The sequence below is a fragment of the Rhinolophus ferrumequinum genome, chromosome 8 (genome assembly GCF_004115265.2).
Source record: "Rhinolophus ferrumequinum isolate MPI-CBG mRhiFer1 chromosome 8, mRhiFer1_v1.p, whole genome shotgun sequence".
Classification (NCBI taxonomy): domain Eukaryota; kingdom Metazoa; phylum Chordata; class Mammalia; order Chiroptera; family Rhinolophidae; genus Rhinolophus; species Rhinolophus ferrumequinum.
This window is the reverse complement of record NC_046291.1, coordinates 83,500,304-83,522,898: the sequence shown is the minus strand read 5'-3', so window position 1 is coordinate 83,522,898 and position 22,595 is coordinate 83,500,304. Positions and strand designations below refer to the sequence as shown.

The following is a 22,595-nucleotide window of genomic DNA, read 5'->3' as shown; positions in this document are numbered from 1 at the left end:
AGACCTCTGGAACGAGAATCTACATTTTCACCTCCCAGAGTGATTTGTAAGCGCATTAAAAATTGAGCCACACGCACTGAGAGCCGTGGTTCTCAAAGTTGGCTGCTCACTGGAATCAACTGGGTGGCTCGATACTTCGGGCCCACGCTCAGACACGCAAGAGTAATTAATCTGGGAAGTGGTCTGAGCATCAAGTGCTTCCCATGTGTAGCCAAGTATCCACACATTAAATCACTTTAATCACTGTCTTCTGCTACGTTCAATCAATGCTACGCACAGTGTGATCCTCAGACCAGCACCATCAGCAGCACCAGGGAATGTGTTAGAAATGCAAAATGTCAGCCTTTCTCCATCCTTCCTGATCAGAGACTGTGGGGTGGGCCCAGGAGTATGTGCTTTAGTAACTCCTCAGGGGACTCTGGGGTACCCCCAGTCTGAGCAACACTGCATTAAATGATACGCCCCTAGCCATCTAGCACTTTCTCATCATTCGGAAGCACATCATTGTGTTCTTCCCCGTATTACAAAACCGATTGCTGATCAGCATTGTGCGGGCCCTGCTTTCCTTTGCTGTGACCCTGTAAGTGTTTCATGAAGGTGCACCCAATGGAATGGACAGTCTGCTTCTGAGACTGACCTTTGGGTTAAAGGTACAAAAACATACAGTTTGGAAGCACCCAAAAGGGACTTCGACCTCCAAGTCTGTATTTGGGGAAGGACCCACTAAAATCAAAAATGCCTGCTGCTCTGCCCTACACACCACTTGTAAACTGCTGCACAACCTGCCCCTGGTACCTGGCCGGACTTCATGGGGCATCTCCCCTAATCACTCTCCCAAACCTGGGGGGTGTCCAGAGTCCAGAAAAGCTTTCCTAAGTAAGACGCATCTTTCAGGGAGTGAGGTAAAGATAAGTGGAGTGAGGAGGCAATAGGAAGGAGAACTGCACGAGAACAAGAAAGCAGGGATGCTGCAGGCAGTTAGACCACATGACAAATTTCTCTACCAGGCTGGAGGAAGGGGTTCCTGCAGGGAAAACAGAATAAGCTGGAGAGATGATTTGGGCCACGTTGCAGGTATGCCCCAGGCGGGACTGCTTCCGGTGCCAATCACAATTCTGGGCATGATTTCAAAGTTAGATTTGCTCAGCTTACAATGAGTCAAAAAACAGTTACTTTCACTCTTTGTATTTAAGACTCTTTTCTGAGGCCAACAGGGAGGAAGAAAGGAATTTTTCCTGTTTAATGAAAGAAGAGGGGAGGGACACTTCAGGATGCATTTTGCATGTCAACACAATTGTATAAAACCACCCCAAATTTGTAAAACATTTTAAGTAAAATAGTTGTGCACATCAAAAGTCTCTCAAGGAGGAACTGAATTGAAATCCACTCTACAACTATGCCAGACAAATTGTCTGCCTGATATGAGCCTTTATATAATTAATAAAGTCTCTCTACCTAGGTTTGCTCCTTCTAAAATCAGAGCTAATGCTACGTTACATACAGAGGAGAAAACAGCCCCACAATGCAATTTGAAAAAAAAAAATCAAGCAATTAGATAAATTAAATTACAAAAATTAATTAAGAAGCAAATTAAATTTCAAGATTTTTTTTAATGATGGAGAAATGCTCACTCTAGGAAGTTAAGTGGGAGAGAAGGTAGGATGTACAACAAAACACATAGCATTGACTCAATTTTATAAAATTGACCATAAACCTGTGCAGAAAAGAGATGGAAACAAAGTTAACCATTTTCTCTGGTGGTAGAATGAGGGGTGATTTTTATTTTTATATTTTGAGATTTTTCAATGATAAAATAATGAATATATATTAAAGTCATAAAATGTTATTTAGATTTTTTTTTTTTTTTACAATTGTTTTTCAAAAATCACAAAAAGGTAAGTTACAAACATCCAAGCAGGGCTGAAGGGCCACCAGTCAGGGTTATAATAGAAATGCAATAGGGAAGATTTCTACAACTGGGGAAGAGATAGCACTGGGACTCCAAGGCCACTTCCATTCTAGTGGCCAATCCAGGCCATCACGGGAAAATTACAATCATGCATGTTAGGCAACTCCAGGTCCCCATTTGCATCCCAAACTAAAGTAAGACTGGTCTCAAAGCAAAGGTAAGAGATATGTACAGGATAGAGGAGGGGCAGCACCTGCTCTCCCCCTTTTAAATACGCCCGTTTCTTCAGATGCCCAAGAAACAGCTCATCCTTCACTGTGGATGCCTCTGATGATATTCCTTAAGAAGGAGTTAGAAGAAAAATGATTGACTTCCCAACTTGAAACGGGCCCCAGCGAAATTAAAAAAGGAAAAAAAAAAAGTCATCCTCAATCAATCTACCCACATCATTTTTATTCTGTAAGAAAAAGAAAAAAATGAAGTACTAGTTTAAGGCCTTTTCTTTAACTCAATAACATATGCATTCTTTGGGACTAAATCTAATAACCTCAACTCCCTTCTGAGAATGGAGGGGGAATAAATCAAAGTAATTATTTCTGGAAAGTATCTAATGTGCAAATGTTATTTTCTCCCACAATAAAATTTCCCATACACATACACGCACACACACACACACACACACACACACACGCACGCGCATGCACCACTCTTCCTTTGAAATGGGCCAAACAGTATAAAGCTTAGGGTCCAAAAAGAAACTGATTTACATCCTTTTCTACATTCCCTCAGCTATGCTTTGATTCTTTCTGGCCTGAGCGCCAAGATCACTTACCAGCTTATATCATAATCTGGTTTTGATGTAGAGAAGAGAGTAAGGACGCTTTACATTTGTTCTGCACTGCCATTAAAACTCCCCTTTAAAGGGCCATTGAAATATGTACTTTGGCTAATATCCTAAACCTACCCCCATAGAGTTTTTCCTGCAGGTGTGCACCTTCCTGTTGGTAAATGGGCAGAAAGAGGCAGTATCAACAAAGGCCAACCACAGTGAGGTGGAGTGGACACGGGCCTCGTGCCCAAACCACAGACAAACAGCACCAAGCGCTGTGCAAATATCTCAGTCCAGCCGTCTTCTTGGACTGCCACAGGGATTGGGTGCAACAACACACACAGAAAGTCCTCTCTTTCTCCCAACACCTTTCCTCAGCCAAATCCTCCTCCCTATGCTTCTGTGCTTTTAATAGGGTGTGATCCTTGCAAAATATAGATTCCATAATAAGGACATGCATAATTGATCCTGAACATCCTGGCCATTGCCTCCCACAATCAGATTTCTGGAAATGCAGAATCGCGGTTAATTATGCAAAGGGCAGAACCAGCTTTGTGTAGTCTATTGTTTGTAAGCCTGTCCCTGGCTTTAGTTACTCATGATATTCAGGAAAGCAACCTCATATAGACCCACAGCTGTGCCTGCACAGTGAGGGTCGCTGGGGGAATACTGCCAGCTTGATGTGCATATAAACTAGGTGAGCTTACCAGTTCCTGCATATGTTCCTCCTCCTCCCCTGCATTTGCGGCTGGCAGCATTACCAATTACAATGGCCACCTCATGAACAACCCAGATGACAGATCAGTGGCAAACAACAGCCTCACCATACTCGGGGACTGACAGGTCTCTCGTGTTAAGACACAATCTTGCCCACAAACCAGCTTTCACCCTCATTCCGAATACAGATGGGCTAGGATGCACGGATGGATTTTTAAACTCACAGTTTAGTTGTCTCTATTAAAGAAAAAACTACCCATATTTCAAACACGGGGCCTAAAACAACACACAAAGAGATGGACATAGATTTCAGGCACAAGCAGTAAATGGCATCACAGCTTGAAACAGCACATGCTGGAACAACTCAGATTTCCTAACAGGAGACGGGAACATAAATTACCGTATAGATAACAGCAGAACTCCATGAGGCCCTTAAAAAGAATGGGTTCGATATATAGGCAGGAGATTTTCAAATGTCCTTGGTGTTGTAACGTGAGAAGAAAGAAACAGGTTCCAGAACATGTACACAAAGATCCTGTTTTCATTTACACCTAGCCACGTGTGTATATGTGCATGTATAAAGCATACAGGTATGTATTATATTTTATTCACATGGAAAATATTCTGGGAGCACATACACCAAATTGTTGATTATCTTTTATGGGGGAGAAAGGAAAGGATGAGGGAAGTATAAATGAGAGAAAACCTCCACTTTAAAATCCCTGTTAATCTAAATGTATTTGTTGTACAAACACACACAATTATAATCTGTGAAATGAATAAAAAACATTTTCATTTTTAAAGAAACAAGATAGGAGGCGGCTGGATGGCTCAGTTGGTTAGAGCGCGAGGTCTGAACAGTAGGGTTGCCTGTTCGATTCCCACATGGGCCAGTGAGCTGCACCCTCCACAACTAGATCGAAGACAAAGAGTTGCCACTGAGCTTCCAGAGGGGCGGCCAGGGGGTCAACTGGTTAGAGCACGAGCTCTCAACAACAAAGTTGCCGGTTCAATTCCCGCATGGGGTGGTGGGCTGCGCCTCCTGCAACTAAGATTGAAAATGGTGACTGGACTTGGAGCTGAGCTGCGCCCTCCACAATTAGACTGAATGACAAGGACTTGGAGCTGATGGGCCCTGGAGAAACACACTGCTCCCCAGTATCCCCCAATAAAATTAAAAAAACAAAACAAAAAACAAAACCAGAAAAACTGCTTCTTTGAAAGAAAGAAAGAAACAAACAAACAAACAAAATAGGGCCTCATGCATTTACAATACATCCACAAGAATGGCAGAATCCCCTCACGATAAACCACCTGAGTTCTCCGATGTTAATTATATAATCAGATCACTTACGCGCTGGCTTAATAACCCCGACTTAATAACTTTCCCATGGCTTCTCACTGCTCTTATGATCAAAATTCCTCCCTAGAGTCCCAAAGTCCTGGTCGCCTCCTAGCTCCATTTCTGCTTTGCTCCTCACCAACGGGGTCCAGCCACAGGCCCCTATTTTTCTGACCCTCCAACACACCAAGCCAGTTTGGGCCTTGGTTTGCACCAATCCCTCTGTCCAGGAATGCTTTTTCTCCAGGGTCCTTCCTACCACCCAAAGTATCAGTTCTGAGACCCTGCGCCCCAACTTCAGGGGAGCACTGCTCACATCCTCTGGCACACGGCCCTGGCTGATTTCCTTGACAGCTCTTACATCGCTCTGCAACTATGTTATTCTCCTCCTCTTTTAGATCCAGAGAACAGGAGCTGGCTGGTCTCTTGTGTTCTGGTGCCTGGAAAAGTCCCTGGCACATAGTGGACATTCAATAACACATTGGTGAATCAACAAATACCTATCAGAGTCCCATGTTAGAAAATGCAGCTCCTGATAGAAATTGGATGGGTAACACTGGACTTTCTCAAAACCAATTTTACCTTCTCTCATATGAAACAAAACACTAAATGGACAGAACATGTATCTGACCAGAAACCAGATGCCTAGATCATCATTCACCATCCAGAAATGCAGATTAGAGAAAAATCAAAATAAGGATGTAGTTTAAATTCACTGGTATTTCACGGAAGCCCCTCCAGATTGATTGATCCATGAATTCTTACTACCCTTGGCAAAGGCAAGAAAGAAGTCTGTCCACGACCACTTTTCCTGAGTTATTGATCCAAACAGCCACACAAACCCTGAGGAAGAGGAGATATGTATCCAGGTTGGTCTTAACTGGAGGCCACAAAACAGCCTGCCCAAAGTATGGGTCACGGGAGTACTGAGATACAGGTATCTAAATATGTCGTTTCCCAAACTTCTGTCTGTTCTCTCAGACAGGACTGGTTAATAGACACTTCACACCATTACTGTTTTTTGAGGGTACTCAATTTCCAATTCCAACGTATGTCTTCATATTCTAGAAGAATTACACCTATGATAACCTGGTTTTCCAATGATCTCTGCCTTGGTCACCTTGGAAGAGGACAAGAATTTGAATTTTGATTTAAAAGCAGGTAAGACCAGTGTGCGGTTTGTTTAGGTGTCTTCCACACCAATATTTGCACATGTGTTTTCTCATTAAAAACACATGCACAAGGGGTGGCCGGTTAGCTCAGTTGGTTAGAGTGAGGTGCTGATAACACCAAGGTTGCTGGTTCAATCCCCACATGTGCCACTGTGAGCTGCACCCTCCTTAAAATAATTAATTAATTAATTAATTAATTAATTAGTTAATTAACACACACACACACACACACACACACACACACATGCACAAAAAGAGCAAAAGATTTCTTGGCTGAAAATACTAAGGAACAATTTTTGGTGGGTGTTAACACCCACGCTAAATTATTCCTTTGTAGCAACAAACAATAGCAAATAGAGTAACACAGCAATTTTGCCTGTTCTCACAGTCACCCAGGAAAGCTATGGGGCAGGAAAATGGGGGTGGGGGGAGCCCTGCCATTTAAAGCGTGAAGCACTTTCCTGCACATACACTAAATCCTCTCAGAGATTCTTCCCCTCCAGTAGCTTCAATTTAAGTTAAAGAGGGAGGGGCAAATGAGAAGTTTCTCATCAATGGACATAAAGTTTCCCTCATACATGATGAATAAGTTCTAGAGATCTGCTACACAACATTGTGCCTGTATAGTAACAACATTGTATTGTACGCTTGAAACTTTGTTAAGGTGGATCTCATGTTATATGTTCTTACTACAAAACTTTTTTTAAAAAGTTTTAAAAATTTAAGTTTATCAATTTAATTGCATTTAAGAATATATATTACTTTTATAAATATTTTATATACTTACATCTGTACATATGAATTATATATATATGTATGTGTATATACATGGATACACATACACTTGTCAACTCTTCAGAACATGTTTTCTTTTAATGCTTTTCTTGATTTTCTCTAAGGCAGGTAACACAGCAGTTTTAATCTCAACTTAACGGATGAGGAAATGAAAGCAAAAGGTGATTACATTTATGTGTATCAGAAACAGACCTTAAATACAGATTTTTTTTTTCGTCTTTCAGGTTGGAAAAATTACTTCTTTCTGGGATACAGGGAAAATGAAAGGAGATCCATTCACTAAGCCCGTCCAGCTGGCTATGAAGCTGTAAGATGCCCCTCTGGGGGCTAAGGTTTGGGGCTGGCCACAGCTGTTCTCTCCTGACTCCTTACGGCTGAATCCATAGTCACACTGTCACCCGCACACAATAAATGCCCGGATCTTCCCCCAGGGCAGGTCATACGTGGCTCTGCCTTGAAATGAAGGCAACACCAGGCTTTGGGGTCTGGCAGGCCTGGGGCAAATCACCAGCATCCATCCCAGCCTGACAACTCAGGGCATGTCACTGTCTCTCCAAGCCTCCATTTTTCTCTCCCCATAAAATTGGAATAGTGACACCTATAACCCATAGGATTGTTCTGAAGATTAAATGAGACATAACATAAAAAGTGCTTAGCACAGTGCCCAAAGCATGGTAAGAAAATCAGTAATTAACACTGTCCTAAGAGCTAAACTTTTAGCTCAAAACCTACCAGATCAGAACAGGAACTCTACAAAAATCCTTTGGCTCCCAGGCCATGGTTTCTGCCAGACTATAAAATCCACAGCTGTATGTTCAGAACCTATAGGAGCTAAACAATATGGGGGGAGCGGGGAAAAGAATAGGAAGCCTCTTCCATTGCTAGCCTATGGTGATAGTATTAATATAATTAAAGTAAAAGCTCATAAAACAGAAAGGGGGTTGGTCAGCCAGGGAAACACAAAAAAGATTGTCATAAAGGCAAGTACGGTAGATCCCTCTCCAAAATGTATTGCCCAAAGGAGAAGGAATCTTAGCCAATGTCCTGGTCTCAAAGGTGGTTCCTTTTAGACCCAAACAGTGTTTCTGCTGTACAGACTGATTTCTTAGGCTCTTGGAGCCTAATGTCACGAAACATTATATTCACACCTAACTCCTGCTGTTTCAATGCCCAGGATTTCTCCTTGGGTCTGCCATCAGGGAGAACATGGAGGAAACCACGTGGATACCCACACAAGGTTTTATGACAGAGAAATTGCATCCACTAATAAGCTGGCATCCTGTTTTTACATGTCAGTTCTGTGAGCTTGATTAATCTGAGTTCCCTGTCTGTGTACTATCAAAACCAAACCTCGGCCTCTACGGCCAAAAGCCAAACTCTGCAGAGCCATAAGGAGGCCAGGAAGGCATCATCAAGAGGTGGAGGGCCACTTGGAGGAAGCATTCTCCAGACACAAGCTACTTACAAGCAAAGGTAAGCAACTGCTAAAGGGTCTGTGGGAATCGAGACCAAGAATCAAACAAGGGAAGAGAAAAGTCATATTTCAAAAACATATTAACCTTTAAGTATAAATCAAAACCACAAAGAGATCCCACTCCTGCCTAGTAGGATGGTTAGAATCAAAAAGACAGACAATAACAAACGCTGGCAAGGATGCAGGGCAATTGGAACCCTCATATATTACTAGTGGGAATGTCAGATGGTGCAGCCAGATTGGAAAACAGACACAGAGGTACCATGTTAGACACAGAGTTACCATATAACCCAACAGTGCTACTCCAAGGTATAAACCCAAGACAAATGAGAACATATTTCCATACAAACACTTGTACAGACATGTTCACAGCAGCATTATTTATACTAGCACAAAGGTGAAACAACCCCAATGTCCATCAATTGATGAATGGATGAATTAAATGTGGCATATCCATATGATGGACTATTACACAGCAGTAAGAAGAAAGGAAATACTGAGAGGTTCTACAATGGGGCAAAATGTTGAAAACATTAAGTGAAAGACTAAGAAAGAAAACATTAAACTGAGCCACAAAGAAACACACAGTGTACGATTCCATTTACACAAAGGTCCAGAATAAGCCAAACTGTAGGGACAGACAGATTAGTTGCCTCGGGCTGGGAAGGTGGAAGGGGGTGGGGAGGGGTTGGAGCAGTGGAAGCTGAGGGGGTGCGTCTTCTTTATGTGGTGATGAACATGTTCTAAAGTGGATTGTGTTGATGGTTGCACAACTCTGTGAATACACTAAAAGCCATTGACCTGTATACTTTCATAATTTTACAATTAATGAACTATTAATATATGCTATGCAAATTATATTTTAATTAGGCGACTTTTTTAATAAACATACTTATCTCTACTTTGCCTGGAAAGTCTATTAAAAATAACCCCTATTTATCAGATGCCTACTATATGTCAAACACGGCGCCTAGGGTTTCTGGGTGGGAATTCCCGCCCGTACTTAGGAATTTTTTTTGCTTTCCCGTTCCCGAATCTCAAGATATAAACTGTTTTCTGTTCTCCACGATGAATCGTTTCCACAAAGAGACGGCTGATACTACCAACCCCCTGGGTTCAAGGAGCCGATTTTCCTGATTTCCCAACCAACTTTTCTCGGGACTCGGGAATGGAAAAGTGAAAACAAATTCCCGAGAACGGGCGGGAGTTCCCACCTGGAAACCCTAACTGTGCCAAGTAACTTAGTAATATTACCTCATTTGTTTCTCCTAACAAGTTTTAAGGTAGGTAGAAGCTATTCAAAACAACAACAAAACTCAAGCATTTCTTTAGATGCCTCCTATGTAGTGATGTGAATAAGCTGAATCATATTGAGAGAGATGTTTGTAAAACCCACGCTGACTAAAAGGTCACAAAGGGTACAACTATTTAGAAAAAGGCAGGAGATGAGGGAGAAAAGCCACCCAAATTCTAACCAATGTAGTTTCAGAGACCCTCCAAGGAAGCTGCCTGTACTGTGCTGGGTCCCATTGTGAGAGAAGTAATCGTCTGGAAAAGCACCTGGTGGTGCTAACGTAAGTAGAACAGCCCTCGGTAGGATAATCATAGAAAGACGGGATCAACATAGGAGATGAGAATTTTAATCTTTGTTCCTAGACTGGCTTGCTTTTTTGTATTTTCCAAAAGGGAAAAAAGGAGGCTTGACAGGCTTACAAACATAACAAATGTACCTTGTAAAATATTTTTTGGAAAAGGCAAACAGTGCTAAAGAAAAAAGTCATCATAGATATAACCAACATCAACATTTTGGTTTTGATTAGTAGTCAGTGGCAAGTACTACGCAAAGTCAAATTGAATTAAAAATGTTCAACAGCTAACACACAGGACAAAATTTGGAGACTGCAGGGAGAACAACTAGGCCATGAAAACTCTGGCCCTAAAACTTTACAGGCAACTGGAAAAACCAAACCCATGGAGTTTCCTGTGAGAATGGGATGAGAGCATGACCTCATTCTCAACTACCTCAAATCTCACCGCTGCAAAGAGGGCTCCCGAACTTAAGTCCATTCACCTCAAAGCACAGACAGTGGTTTAATGCTGCTGTACCCAAGAGTGGAAGATGGAAGGATGACAAACACTGTGACCTCCAGGCTTAAGTTTCCAAAGGGTGACCCTCCTTAGGGCGAAATATCCACAGTGCTGGGTTCTGGCGTTCTCCACTCAGCAAATGCCTTCTCCTGGCAACAGGTGCCAGAGGAGAGGCTACAGCCATGGACAAAGGTGGACTCCTGTTCCTCGATGGCAAAGCCCTCAGCCCAGGATGGAGCAGGCCCTCCCCAGGTGCCAGCATGGCCTGAAAACAGGAACCAAAGTTTCAAAGAGCATGGGACAATTCCAGGCTGCAGCCAACACAGATGTCTTCATTTGCAAAGCCTTTGAGACAGGGGTGGGCTGCAGTGCTTGTCGTGGCAACCATTTGCCAGGAGATCCCAGACATGAATACGAGCTCCTGGGAATGCCAACCTTTGCCCAGAAAGTTCATCCATGTCTGGCCAACTGCCAACCGTTTCCCACCTGGCAGAGTCAGAACCAAAGCCCAAGACTGCCTTTCCAGTTGGATCATTTTATAGCTCTAAATTCATCCAGATCCATAACCACGTTCCCTCTCTCGCCGACTGATTTTGAGTTGCAGCTAATTTCTAGGAAAGGGCGTTTCCAGGAGGATGTGGAGGGGGCCGGAGGGGGGATAAAACATCTGGCAAAACCAAGACACACAAATGATCATTTGAAGAAGTGGCATAATGGTTACAAGCAAATTTCAGAGCCTGCAAGAACTAGGTTCAAACACCAGATGTTTCCGTTCTAGCCATGAGCCTTCAGGAACAATATTTACCTTCACTACCAGGTGTTAAATAATACTTCTACCTAACACAAAGGCAGGTGCTGAGTGAATACTTATTATCATCTTCATAAAAGATATCAAAACTTTCCATAGGATGCTGGGGTTCCACAGTTCAATCCTTCATTCTGCACTCTTTGATGAGCATCTACTAAATACCAGGCATTGTCCTAGGGATTGGGGGGAAAAAGAATAAAATAGTTAAGGACTACCCTTGCCTCTGTGAGCTTCAAATCTTGTGAAGGCTATGGACAACAAACAAAGATACCAATACATAAATCAAATACAGGTAATTAGATCTAAGAAAGGAAAAAAGAAAAAGGCACTGCAAAAAAGAAAAAGAATGGGGAATGGGGGGTGGGGAAGGAAGGATCAGCTCCATTATTAAGTTGTACTTCCTTACTCACCTAAATTCTAGTAGTTGGAGTCTGGGAAATGTCCCAAAAGAGAAAAAAAAGGTTTCAAATTCTCATCTAAAATTCTGGACACCCATTTCCCCGAAGAAATACAGATGCCAAAAAAGCATATAAAAATATGTTCAACTATACCAGTAACTAAAGAAATGCACCTTAACATAAAGAATTCAATTTTATACATGGACGAGTGGCTAAGATCAAAACAGAACTGTAACACTTAGTGCTGGTGAAGGTGAATAAACAGACCTTTTTCGAGCAAAGTTTGACATTGGGCATCAAAATTGTAAGTTAGCAAATTCTTTGACTCAGACTTGTAGTAATTTATCCTAAAGAAATAAGAGGATAAGCATTAGAATACCAATGTTTGAGGACAGCTATTTTGGGTTGTTTCTAACCGCAAGACACTAGAAACAACCCACGTCTTTAGCAGAAAATTGTTTAAACAAAATATGTTCAATCTGTACACAGAATACCACATACCTCTCAAAAAATAACATCTCTACCCTACAATGGAAAGATATTCAAAACATGGTGATAAGTGGAAAAAAAACAGCTTTACAAAAGGGTATATGTACAACATCTCTATTTAGGTTTAAATATGTGTGTGTATGTGTGTGTGTGTGTGTATGTGTGTGTGTAAATTATACATGCAAAATGTTAGCTATGGGAGGCCCTATAACAAGTGAGTTTTACTGTATTCTTTGCACCTTTATGAATTTCAACATTTCACAATAATCATGTATTGCTTTTCCTTGCTCCAGATTTGTTTTGAGTAGACGGGGTGTGGGGCCATAAAATCAGGAAATCAAGGAATAATCTTTCATCACCTCACTACACTACTACCCTATGTCTTGAGGTTAAAAGGAAATTTCTACATATGCCAAAGTGTGTGTTTGAGTTTTAAAAATTTTTTTGCAAATTCTTTTATCCCGTGCACTTGAAAATCAAAATAAAACAACAGGGTAGAATTTCAAATTATCCCGGTATGACTAATTAAACAATATTTTCAAAACTCTAGCAATGGAAAATAAATGATCTAAGATTTTTTTTGAGCATATACCAATGTTTCATTCAACATCAGGTTTAATCTTTACCACAATTGGTAGTTATCATAGCCCTCCCCGCTTTCATACAGGAGAACACAGAGTTCTGGAAAGATTAATCAATCACTTAAGGTCGCAAAGCAGGTGAGTGCAGGTCTGACAGAGAACTCTTCCCAGGGTCAGTATTACTTTCCCCTGGCTGCTGTAACAAAGCACCACAAACTAGGTGGCTTAAAACAATAGAAACTTACTCTCTGACAGTTCTGGAGGCTGGAAGTCTGAAATCTAGGTGTGAGCGGGCCAACCTTCCCTCTGAAACTTGGAGGACAGAATCCTGCCTTACCTCTTCCAGCTTCCATTGTTTACCAACAATCTTTGGTGTTCCTTGGCTTGTATATACACCACTCCAAACTCTGCCCACATCATTAAATGGTCATTTTCTCTTTGTATGTGTCTCTCTTTCTCTTCTCCTTATTTTATAAGAACCCCAGTCATACTGAGTCAGGACCTCATCTAACGTGGTGTAACTGCAAAGACCCTGTTTCCCAATAAGGTCATGAGCTGCAGTACTGCGGGACAGGACTTCAACATATCTTTTGGGGGGACACAATTCTACTCAGAACAGGGTCCAAGGACCCCAACACTCCTTATTCTAATATATCCTGCCCACATCACCACAACCATTAATGCTATGTCTGTATTGTGGCACGTTTCACAAGTCCTTTTCATGACAGTGGAAGGCAACTCCCTTCTGCCCTCAAGCAAGACTAAATCCAAACTATTCAAGGCCAATGAGCTGAAGCCCTGCTGTCAAGGCTCTGCCTTCTGCACTGGCCCTCCTCAGTCACTGAGGATATCTTCCAGGTTATTTATTCTTCCAGTCCAGCGTGTGCTCTTGAGCTAATATACACTCAAGAGCTTTGTAAAGTTAACAGCACTAGACAAACATGCAGGAAATGCAATGCACTTTCCCAGAGGCCCCAACTTAGGGCCAGATCAAATATCACATGAGAAGAGGGGGAGAGGTGGTGCTATTTTAACATGTTCTTGCTTTAACTCATAACCTTTGCAGACTACTTAGATCAGACACTTCTTAACCGAATCAGTGACTTTTCTTTTTTAATTTCTGGAGCTATATGGATACAGCTGAAACCAATGATCCAGCCTATCCTGTGAACTGGTAGTTTTCAGGCCAAGCATTTGGCTCAGCAAATTGGCAAAGAAAACGGAGCTAATACTCTGCCTGGGTGAGAACCAATGTTCCCCATTTATTTCACATGAGAAGATACACAAAAGATTTATGCCTCTCTAAGAATATCCCCTCCAGAGCTCTCGTATCTGCTGCTGAGCATAATGCCATTTGGAGGTCCCGCTGGAACAGAAGAACGGCCTCCTGGGCTGAGGTTTTGCCTCAGTGCTGCAGACCTAGAAGCCAGTACAGGGGAGCAGCCTCCCACTTGCCTCCACCTCTACATCTCAGGGAGCTGACCCATGGCCCAAAGAGACAGCTGGGCCTGGGGAGCCTCCACAGGGCCTCCCACCTGTGCTGTGATCATATGTAAAATGCCACAGGCCCCCGATGTGCGCCAATCTGTACCTTCCGAAGCAAGCATCCCCATGGCCCTCCACAGCTGACGGCAGCAGGAGGCTGTATTTCCTGTAGCCTCATGCGGTACACGGGGCTGAGAATCGCTAAGACAGGCGTGAAATGCCCTGTGTCACTCGGCCTTGCCAATTCCTCCCATACTAATTTCTACCCCCACCACTCTCCACCTCCAGCACCTCCTTTCCCCGCCTCAGTATCTTTCGCTCATTTCCAAATCCCCTGGACTTTGATTTATTAACAACTTTGTCTGCTTTTAAGAACTGGGATTAAAAATGATCATACTTACATGTGGAATCTAAAGAACAAAATAAACGAACAAACAAAATAGAAAGCCGACTCAGATACTGAGAACAATCTGATGGTTACAGTGGGGGGTGTTGGGAACTGAGTAAAAAAGGTGAAGGGATTAAGAAGTACAAATTAGTAGTTACTAATAGTCAGGGGGTGTGAAGTACAGCATAGGGAATATAGTCAATAATGTGGCAACAACTATGTATAGTGCCAGGTGGGCACTAGACTAATTGGGGAGATCACTGCATAAATTATATAAATGTCTAACCATTATGCTGTACACCTGAAACTAACGTAAAATAATATTGAACGTCAACCGTAACTGAAAAACAATTAAAAAAATTTTTTTTTAAATCAAACTGCTAAAGAAGCATTGTCCAATACAGTAGCCACTCGTCATATGTGACTTTTAATTTAAATTAATTAAAATTAAATAAAGTTAAAAATCCAGCTCCTCAGTCACTTTAGCCACAGGTCAAGTACTCAATAGCCACACGTGGCTAATGGCTGCCATACTGGACAGTGCAGACACACAACACGTCCACTATCCCAGGGAGTTCTACTGGACAGCTCTGGCCTAAGGGACAGAAAGAAAATGTCTCCCCTCCTTTGTTTGTCCCCACGCCCCCTCCCAGAGGCGAAACTGCTGCCAGTCTCCTTTGTATCCCTGCAGAGACAGTTTATATGTCCAAACAAGTGTGTGTGGATGCGAACCTCTTCTATTAAAACAAATGAGAAAAGACCCTAAACACTATTTTGTTCCAGGCTTTCTTCACTGAATGAACCTCGGAGATCACAATATAAGTGGCCAAATAGTGCTTCATTCTCTTGAGTGGCCTGGTAGCAATCCACTGTCACCAGGACAACCATCACCACCCCAGCCTTATAATGACACTCCTCTGTGTCAGCCTGTGTGGCCCTGCTCCTTTCCTACTCCCAGTCTCTACATCTTCAGATTCTTTTTTGACTCTTCCATTCATCTCTTTGCCTAATAAAACCTGGTTGTTCCCTGAGGACGCGGCCTTCCCGTCCCTTGAAGTGGAGGCAACATTTTTGCTCTCATCCACCTTCTCAAAGCCTGACTTCGTCCCGCTGAATGCCAAACCAAAGCTCTGGCTTTCTCCCTCAATACTCCCAGTTATGTGCAGACTAAACCACCCAGTACATCTCCTTGTCATTAACCCAACCTCCTGGCCTCTCTCCTTCATTCACTGAGGACAACAGCACCGGCTCCAACCCCTTCATCTCTTCCCTAAATTCTGCAAACATTCCCTCAATCTCAGCTGGAGCATCTAGCCAACTCCTAGCCTCACAAATGACATTTGGTCCTCACCCTACCTCAGCCATCCACTCCTGTCCTACATCCATAACAAGAAATGTGAAGTCCTGGTTTTAGCATCCCACTCTCAAATCAGCGCCACCAACAATTGTCAAGCTAAGCAACACTTCTAATCCATGAGGACTATTCGTTAACCTTGCCACCATCCTCCCATCTCTCCTTACCCAGTTTGGTCATTCTGGTATGTTCTTAGAATCCCTTCCTTTCAAACAAACTTGACTCCCTTACCCCTCTTTCTATCTTACTCACCTGTTGAAATCCCTGACCATGAGTAAAACTGATGGTCTGCCTACTCCACACAAACATTCCCCAAAAGAAGGTGAGTAATCAAATTTGGAGCTTTTTGAAATAAATAACTAGCTGGTAGGGTTACAAAATGGACCATCTGTTATGGAAAATAGTATGGAGGTTCCTCAAAAAAACCACCCAGAGAATATACCCAAAAGAATTGAAAGCAGGGTCATGAAGAGATATTTATACACTCACGTTCATAGCGGCATTCACAATAGCTGAGGTGGAAGCAACCCAAATGTCTATCAACAGATGAATGGATAAACAAAAGGTGCTATATACATACAGTGGAATATTAAATAGCCTTAAAAAGGAAAGAAATTCTGACATATGCTACAATATGGATGATCCTTCAGGACGTGATGCTAAGAGAAATAAGCCAGTCACAAAAGGACAAATACTGTATGATTCCACTTATATGAAGTACATACCGTAGTCAAATTCATAGTCACGGAAAGCAGAATAGCGGTTGCCAAGGGATGGGGGAGAGGGTAACTGGGCGTTGTTTAATGAGTATAGTTTCAGTTTTGCAAGATGAAAAAATGCTGGGGATACGTTCACAACAATGCGACTATACTTAAGACTACTGAACTGTACACTTCAAGTGTTTATGATGGTAACATTATGTGTTTTTTATTACAGTAAAAAAAGTATCACGCAAAACTATTGGCTGGGGCTCTGCTCTGTGGTGGTGCTGAAGGCCTACTGTCTTCCTCTGAGACCCCGTCACATCTACAGTCAGCAGGCGGCAAAGCTGAGGAACGCATCTATTCTGTTCGTATTGGAAAGTCCAAGCTCAAGATTCATTCTGAAACTTACAGCCAAAGTAGGAAAAATTGGAAGAATTACCTACGAACTAGTTGGGTACTTCCCGATTCTCTCAAATATTATTCTCCAGCAAGTAACTGCAAACCAATAGCTTTCCTAGCTCTGCCTCTCATAATTCAGTCATGCTCATTAATATGCAAACATCAGTTTCTCAGCTGGCGGTGATTTCATGAATTTTTAATTTACATGGAATGAGCCAGAGATTAAAACTTTCAACTAAAACCAACAATAGAGGACTGTGAGTATCGTTTTAATCTCTAGATTAAGCGTCTCCGAATGAATTCACTGGCATCATCACATGAACTATTATCTGTGAATTATCAAAACAACTCCTCTGAGTTTTTGCCTTATGGGTATTAATATAGGTATACATTTTTAAGAAACAGTACCTGCTTTGGGATCATGAAGAACAGTGAGACCAAAGACATTTATTGTTAACAATCTTAATCTTGGAAGAACTTCAGGCTACCTGGCAAATACTCACAGAGATCCCAACACAATGTGTGGCTTTGTGTATAAGATGTAAGAAAGTCATTTTAGCTTAAAGAAAATCAGATTAAAAATAAGCAAATTAGAGGAAAGAAACTGAGAAACACTGAACTCAATACTTTCTAGAATTGCAAATCAAATTCTGAATTATTAAATCTAAACTAACAAAAGGCAGAAGGAAGAGCTTTCTCTTTTGAGGGCAAGGCCCAATAGAAATATAATATAAATCATATGTGTAATTTTAAATTTCTAAAACCAACATTAAAAATGTAAACAGAAGCAAGTAAAATTAATTGTAATTGTTTATTTAACCTTAATAGATCCAAAATATTCTTATATCAAAACATAATCCATATTTTTAAAATTATTAATAAAATGTCTTCTTTTTTCTTTCTACATCTTTTGAATCTGGTGTGTATTTTACACCTGCAACACCTCTTAGTACCAGCCACATACACGTGCTAAAATAGCTACTAGAAGCTACTGTATTGGACCGCACAACTGTAGAACCAAAGAATCTAAGTTCTTCTGACAGGGGAGGGACTGGCTCCTGAAATGTGAGCATATCTCTAGGTTGCACTGTCTAGATTCTCACTCCATTCCTCAAACAACAGCAAGCCAACAGCTTGGGTGGATGCATCAGCTGTCCTTTTGGCTAGACAAGTGTTAATTCAACTTTGGTCCTTATGGGATCATCATTTGAAATATTACAAAACCGCTTTACTACTATTATTTGCTTAATTATTTTCAACCACAAGTTGACTCACCTTTTAAAAAGTTAACCTTATCCAAAATAATATCATCTGTGATATCATAAATTTGATACTTTAATTATATTTGTTAAAAGAATTAAAGTACATTAAGATACATATTTAACACTTAAAGAAGTTTTTCTGCTCTACCTAAACCCACTGATGAGCTCAATTTAAATGTATTCTCATTTGCAAGTCAATTATGGTGTCATCTTTCAAAAGCTTTCCATTTGCCACACGCAATCTCAGATATATTACTATCTGAGTCCCCTGGCACCCAACATTCGTATTCCAACAACATTTGTATGTTGGAGGATGACATAGCCTCCCCACTAAGAGTGCCTTTTGTCTGGGCACCACCACAAACCACAGCAAGGCACATTTACTCATTTATCTTCAACTGTTCAAAGGCTACAGAGGTGGGGCAAAACTCTCCCTACAGTGGTGGCTCAGCCCCAGGGGAGTTCCCTTAATAATTAATAATGTTGGCAGCTAAAGTTTACTTAACTACGTGCCAAACACTGTTTGTGTGTGTGTGTGTGTGTGTGTGTGTGTGTGTGTGTATTATATTGTGATCATTATATTTCACTCATATAATCACCACAATAACCCTTAAAGGAGGAATCGTTTTCCTACTTTTCCAGATGAGGAAACAAGGCACAGAGCAGTTAGCTTCCCACGATCACAGAAATAACGAGTTGGAGAGCTGAGATTCAAAGCCAAGAACTCTTACTCTGGAACCTGTGCTGTTATCACCCTGAGGATTACAAATGGAATACAGAGCTAGAAGTTGGAAGAGATACATGTTTTATGGTCAGAAACACAAATCCCTCAAAGATAAAATCATCCTTCGCAGGATGTGGAGACTGGGGCAAGCAATATCCTCTAACACAGACAAGGATGGAAGACAAATAGAATAATTTAAAATGCCCTCAAGATGTCTTCTGTAAATTACACTGGAGAACTCATCTTCCTTAGAAAGCAAAATGCATAAAAATTCAAAGTAACAAAGATTCCAACACAAAGAGAAAGAGGATGGAATGATGGATGGATTGACAGATCGATGGATAGAGGGATGAACTGATAGACTGAAAAATGAGCATACAGATACTCACTCCAGACTAAATAGCAGAGAACAGAGAGGATTAGAAAGGGACACCCCATCTCTCTGACCATACCAGAAGGGGCCTATCATGTGGCTGATATCACACCAGCCATTCTCAAAGGCAATCTGGGGACCTTATTCTTGTCACTGGGACCAAAGCTGCAGGGTAAGCTGTGCTGACAACCTAATTATGTAGCTTTCATTTGCAAGGCTCCTGCAGGCTGGGAGAAGATGGAAATCCACTTACATGTATTCCCTATGGGCAGAGTGGACAGCGGCCGCGTTGCTGTAACGCCACAGGACAATCGCCGACGACAGGACATCAAGGACGGCATCAAACTAGGAGAAGGAGACACGGCATTAGTGGTTTTGCAGAGTTAATAGGACATGACTGTGAAGACTAAAGACAACTGTTCAGGGACTCGGAACAACTGAGCAGGTGACCTTAGAGTGAGGTGGGTTCTCATCATTATGACACAGGCCACTCACCCTCCTCAAGGTGGCTTCTGGGGGTCTGAGCCCAGGGCACCCCACATGCCACATCCTCCTTTTACCTCACACTGCTCCCAGGGCCAGGGAAACCACACTGTGTGGTGTGGTTTGTCTGCTCCCAGGGCTTCTGGCTCCCAGCGCTCTGGAGATATGGGAAGGTTACACTATTCTGACACATGTGAAATTGTTTCCCCGTGGCAAGTAGATAATTTCAGCATTTTCCTGTATATCTCAAGTAAAAGATTCGGGGTCAGTCTGTTTCTGGTTCTCAATGAGACGGTTCTACCTGGGGTCTAGAGTAAGGGGGGGGGGCGTCGCCCAAGGGTTCTGGGACACTTGGAAATTATATACAAAAATTCAATGCTTTTATCTGAATGAAGGAGTGCATGAGGGAGTGTGGAGGGGGAGAGAAAGGAGTGTGAGTGAGTGTGAATGTGTGTGTGATGTGCATTTTTCTGGGGAGACAGTCCACACCTTTCAAAAGATTTGGAAAAGAATCTGCAACCCTCAAAACATGAAGTTCTCATAACAAAGGGAAGAAGTAGTTTTGGGAACAGGAACACCTACTCTTAGAAACAGGAACACGTACCCTTAGGTACAGGAAACCCTAAAGCTACACAGGAGGGGTGTTTACAGGAGCTCGCTGTAGGAGCCATTGCGCCATACCACACTTGTCGTCTGGAAAATTACAAGCATTAGCAGTCTCTTGAAGGGATATGGGGAAGCTTCACCCAAGTTTTCAACATGCCTAGCCTATAAAGCACCCGAGACCCGTCTACCCTAACCAACTCCCATCAGGAAGCAGGCGAGGAACCCAGGTTACCCCTAGTCGGCCTACAGCCGGACTCATCCTAGCACCAGCAACTCCACTCTTCACTCCCAGCACCTTTGCCTGCACCAGCAAAGCTTCACTCCAGTGTGTGCCCATTTTTAAACCTACAACCCTGTGGGGCGGGGAAAGTGCTAAAATCCTTAAACACCCTCTCAATCAGTTGTGGGAAATGTGGCCCCTAATCTTTCTTGAGACTCATACAGCACCACTGTAGTTTCCTTCTATTAAATTGTAATTTCTTATAGAAGCTATTTCCTTACAAGTTATGTTTGTCATGCTCAGCTCTCATCTGTTAACCACCCTCTTAACTGAGAGCCAGGGTGATACTTGTGGGCTCAGGAAAAATGTACAAACTTCATAAAGTACATTTCAGGTTACTTACTGCAAACCCAAAAGCAGAGGCGCTGTACCTCATAACGGAGACAGCTAAAAAGAAAGAAAATATGATTCAGAATATTTGAAGACCTCATGGATATTTTCTCTCATTTGTGAGTATATTCATATATTTAATATGCCCTTTTAAACATCAGTGGAAAAGTTCCAAGAGAATAAAATCAAAAATTAACTGTAGTTGTAAAAATTGAGAACTAAAACAAGCACAGACTGCCGTGAAAAGATTCCAGACTTCACCTGCAGCAGCCTCCCTTCCCAGTGTGTTCTGAGCACCAAAGGATCGGTTTCAGAATGAAAGTTTTAAGCAGCTGTCAGTCAAACGACTGCTGAGACTTTGAGAATTTAGCAACAGGGAATAGAGAGCTGGGAACTACATTAAACTTTCAAAGTGAAAGTACAACCACCCGCACTTCCCCAGGATAAGGTCATTGGTGGTACCCACGTACACACGCCGTTGCTAACACAGGTGGGGGGGGGGAGGGGCTGGGAAACTCTTGCCCCTCGGAGCTTAAAATCCAGTGTAGACCTCAAGAAAAACTGTTTAGAAAAACAATAACAAATGACCTCAAACAACAGATGTATACAAATATAGATGCGACAATTATCATTAAAACATTTATCTATATTTAAAAACCTAACTTTTGAGGGGTAAGTCAATGGAGTAGCACTTTTGTCTAATTCAGTGATCTGTTCTGTGGCAAAGCAATGTCCAGCTTCACAGACCGTTCTCACTTTGACTTAAAGACAGCTCTCCATCTTGAACAAGCAAATGTCCGCCCTCCAAAAATATGAAATCCTACCCATGAGTGGGTCAGCACAGCCTTGAAGTGGATTGTTCCAGGCACAGGTGTTGCAAGCGCTCACTCATGGAGTAAGAGAGGCGTGGGGCATGAAGGTCAAAACTCCCACTCAGCTCAACACATGTCCCTTCTGTGGGACCTGCTCTCTGTCCCACCCATAAGATCCAAGCACGGGCCCTGGACAGCCCTGCTGTGCTCTGTACCCCTGCCCCCAGCCACAACCGCTCATCTGACCCCATGGGAAGCAAGCAGAGCTCATCTTCTGTGAATTTAGGAATTGAGACTAAGAGAGTCGAGCTGGTAAATTTACATTGTTGGAATTGAAACCTATAAACACTGGAGTGAGGATTGGCCATCATTTGCCATGAAGACTGAGGAGCAGCGAGAAAAATATGGGGTAAACTCAGCTCTGGGGCAAGAGAGAACCCTCCGGCTACCAGAAGTTTCCAAGCCCTTCCTGAGACTCAGCCACACTCCAGTGCTCAGTCTGTGTAGTGCAATCCAGTCAATTCCTGACCGGCTTTGTTTCTGAAATGAGCTGCTCCAGTTAGCCCTGCTGCTGCTCTTCCTGGCATAAGGAGACGGGCAGAGCCAGCTGTGTGCAGCGAGACCAACTGTAGCTTTCTCGGCAACCCAGGTGTGCAGTGCAAAGGGGCACTAGACCCTCCCAGAGAACTCACCTCACGGACCCCATGGGCATGTGCAAAAACGGCAACAGATCCCTCGGGGTGGGGGGTTCCCCTGAGCACCAAGATGCTCTATAGAGCACTGAGCCCGGCTT

The 22,595-nt window shown here is 42.4% G+C and overlaps 1 protein-coding gene across 1 annotated transcript in view; it reads right to left on the bottom strand.

Annotated features, from left to right (window-relative positions):
- Positions 1-22,595, bottom strand: part of TMEM163 (transmembrane protein 163) — a 211,502-nt gene that overhangs the window by 59,636 nt on the left and 129,271 nt on the right. Inside the window, exons 3-4 of the mRNA XM_033112420.1 lie at positions 21,004-21,047; positions 19,545-19,636 (exon numbers count right to left, since the gene is read on the bottom strand). Coding sequence (XP_032968311.1) covers positions 19,545-19,636; positions 21,004-21,047 — 136 coding nt within the window. The remainder of the gene's footprint in view (positions 1-19,544; positions 19,637-21,003; positions 21,048-22,595) is intronic.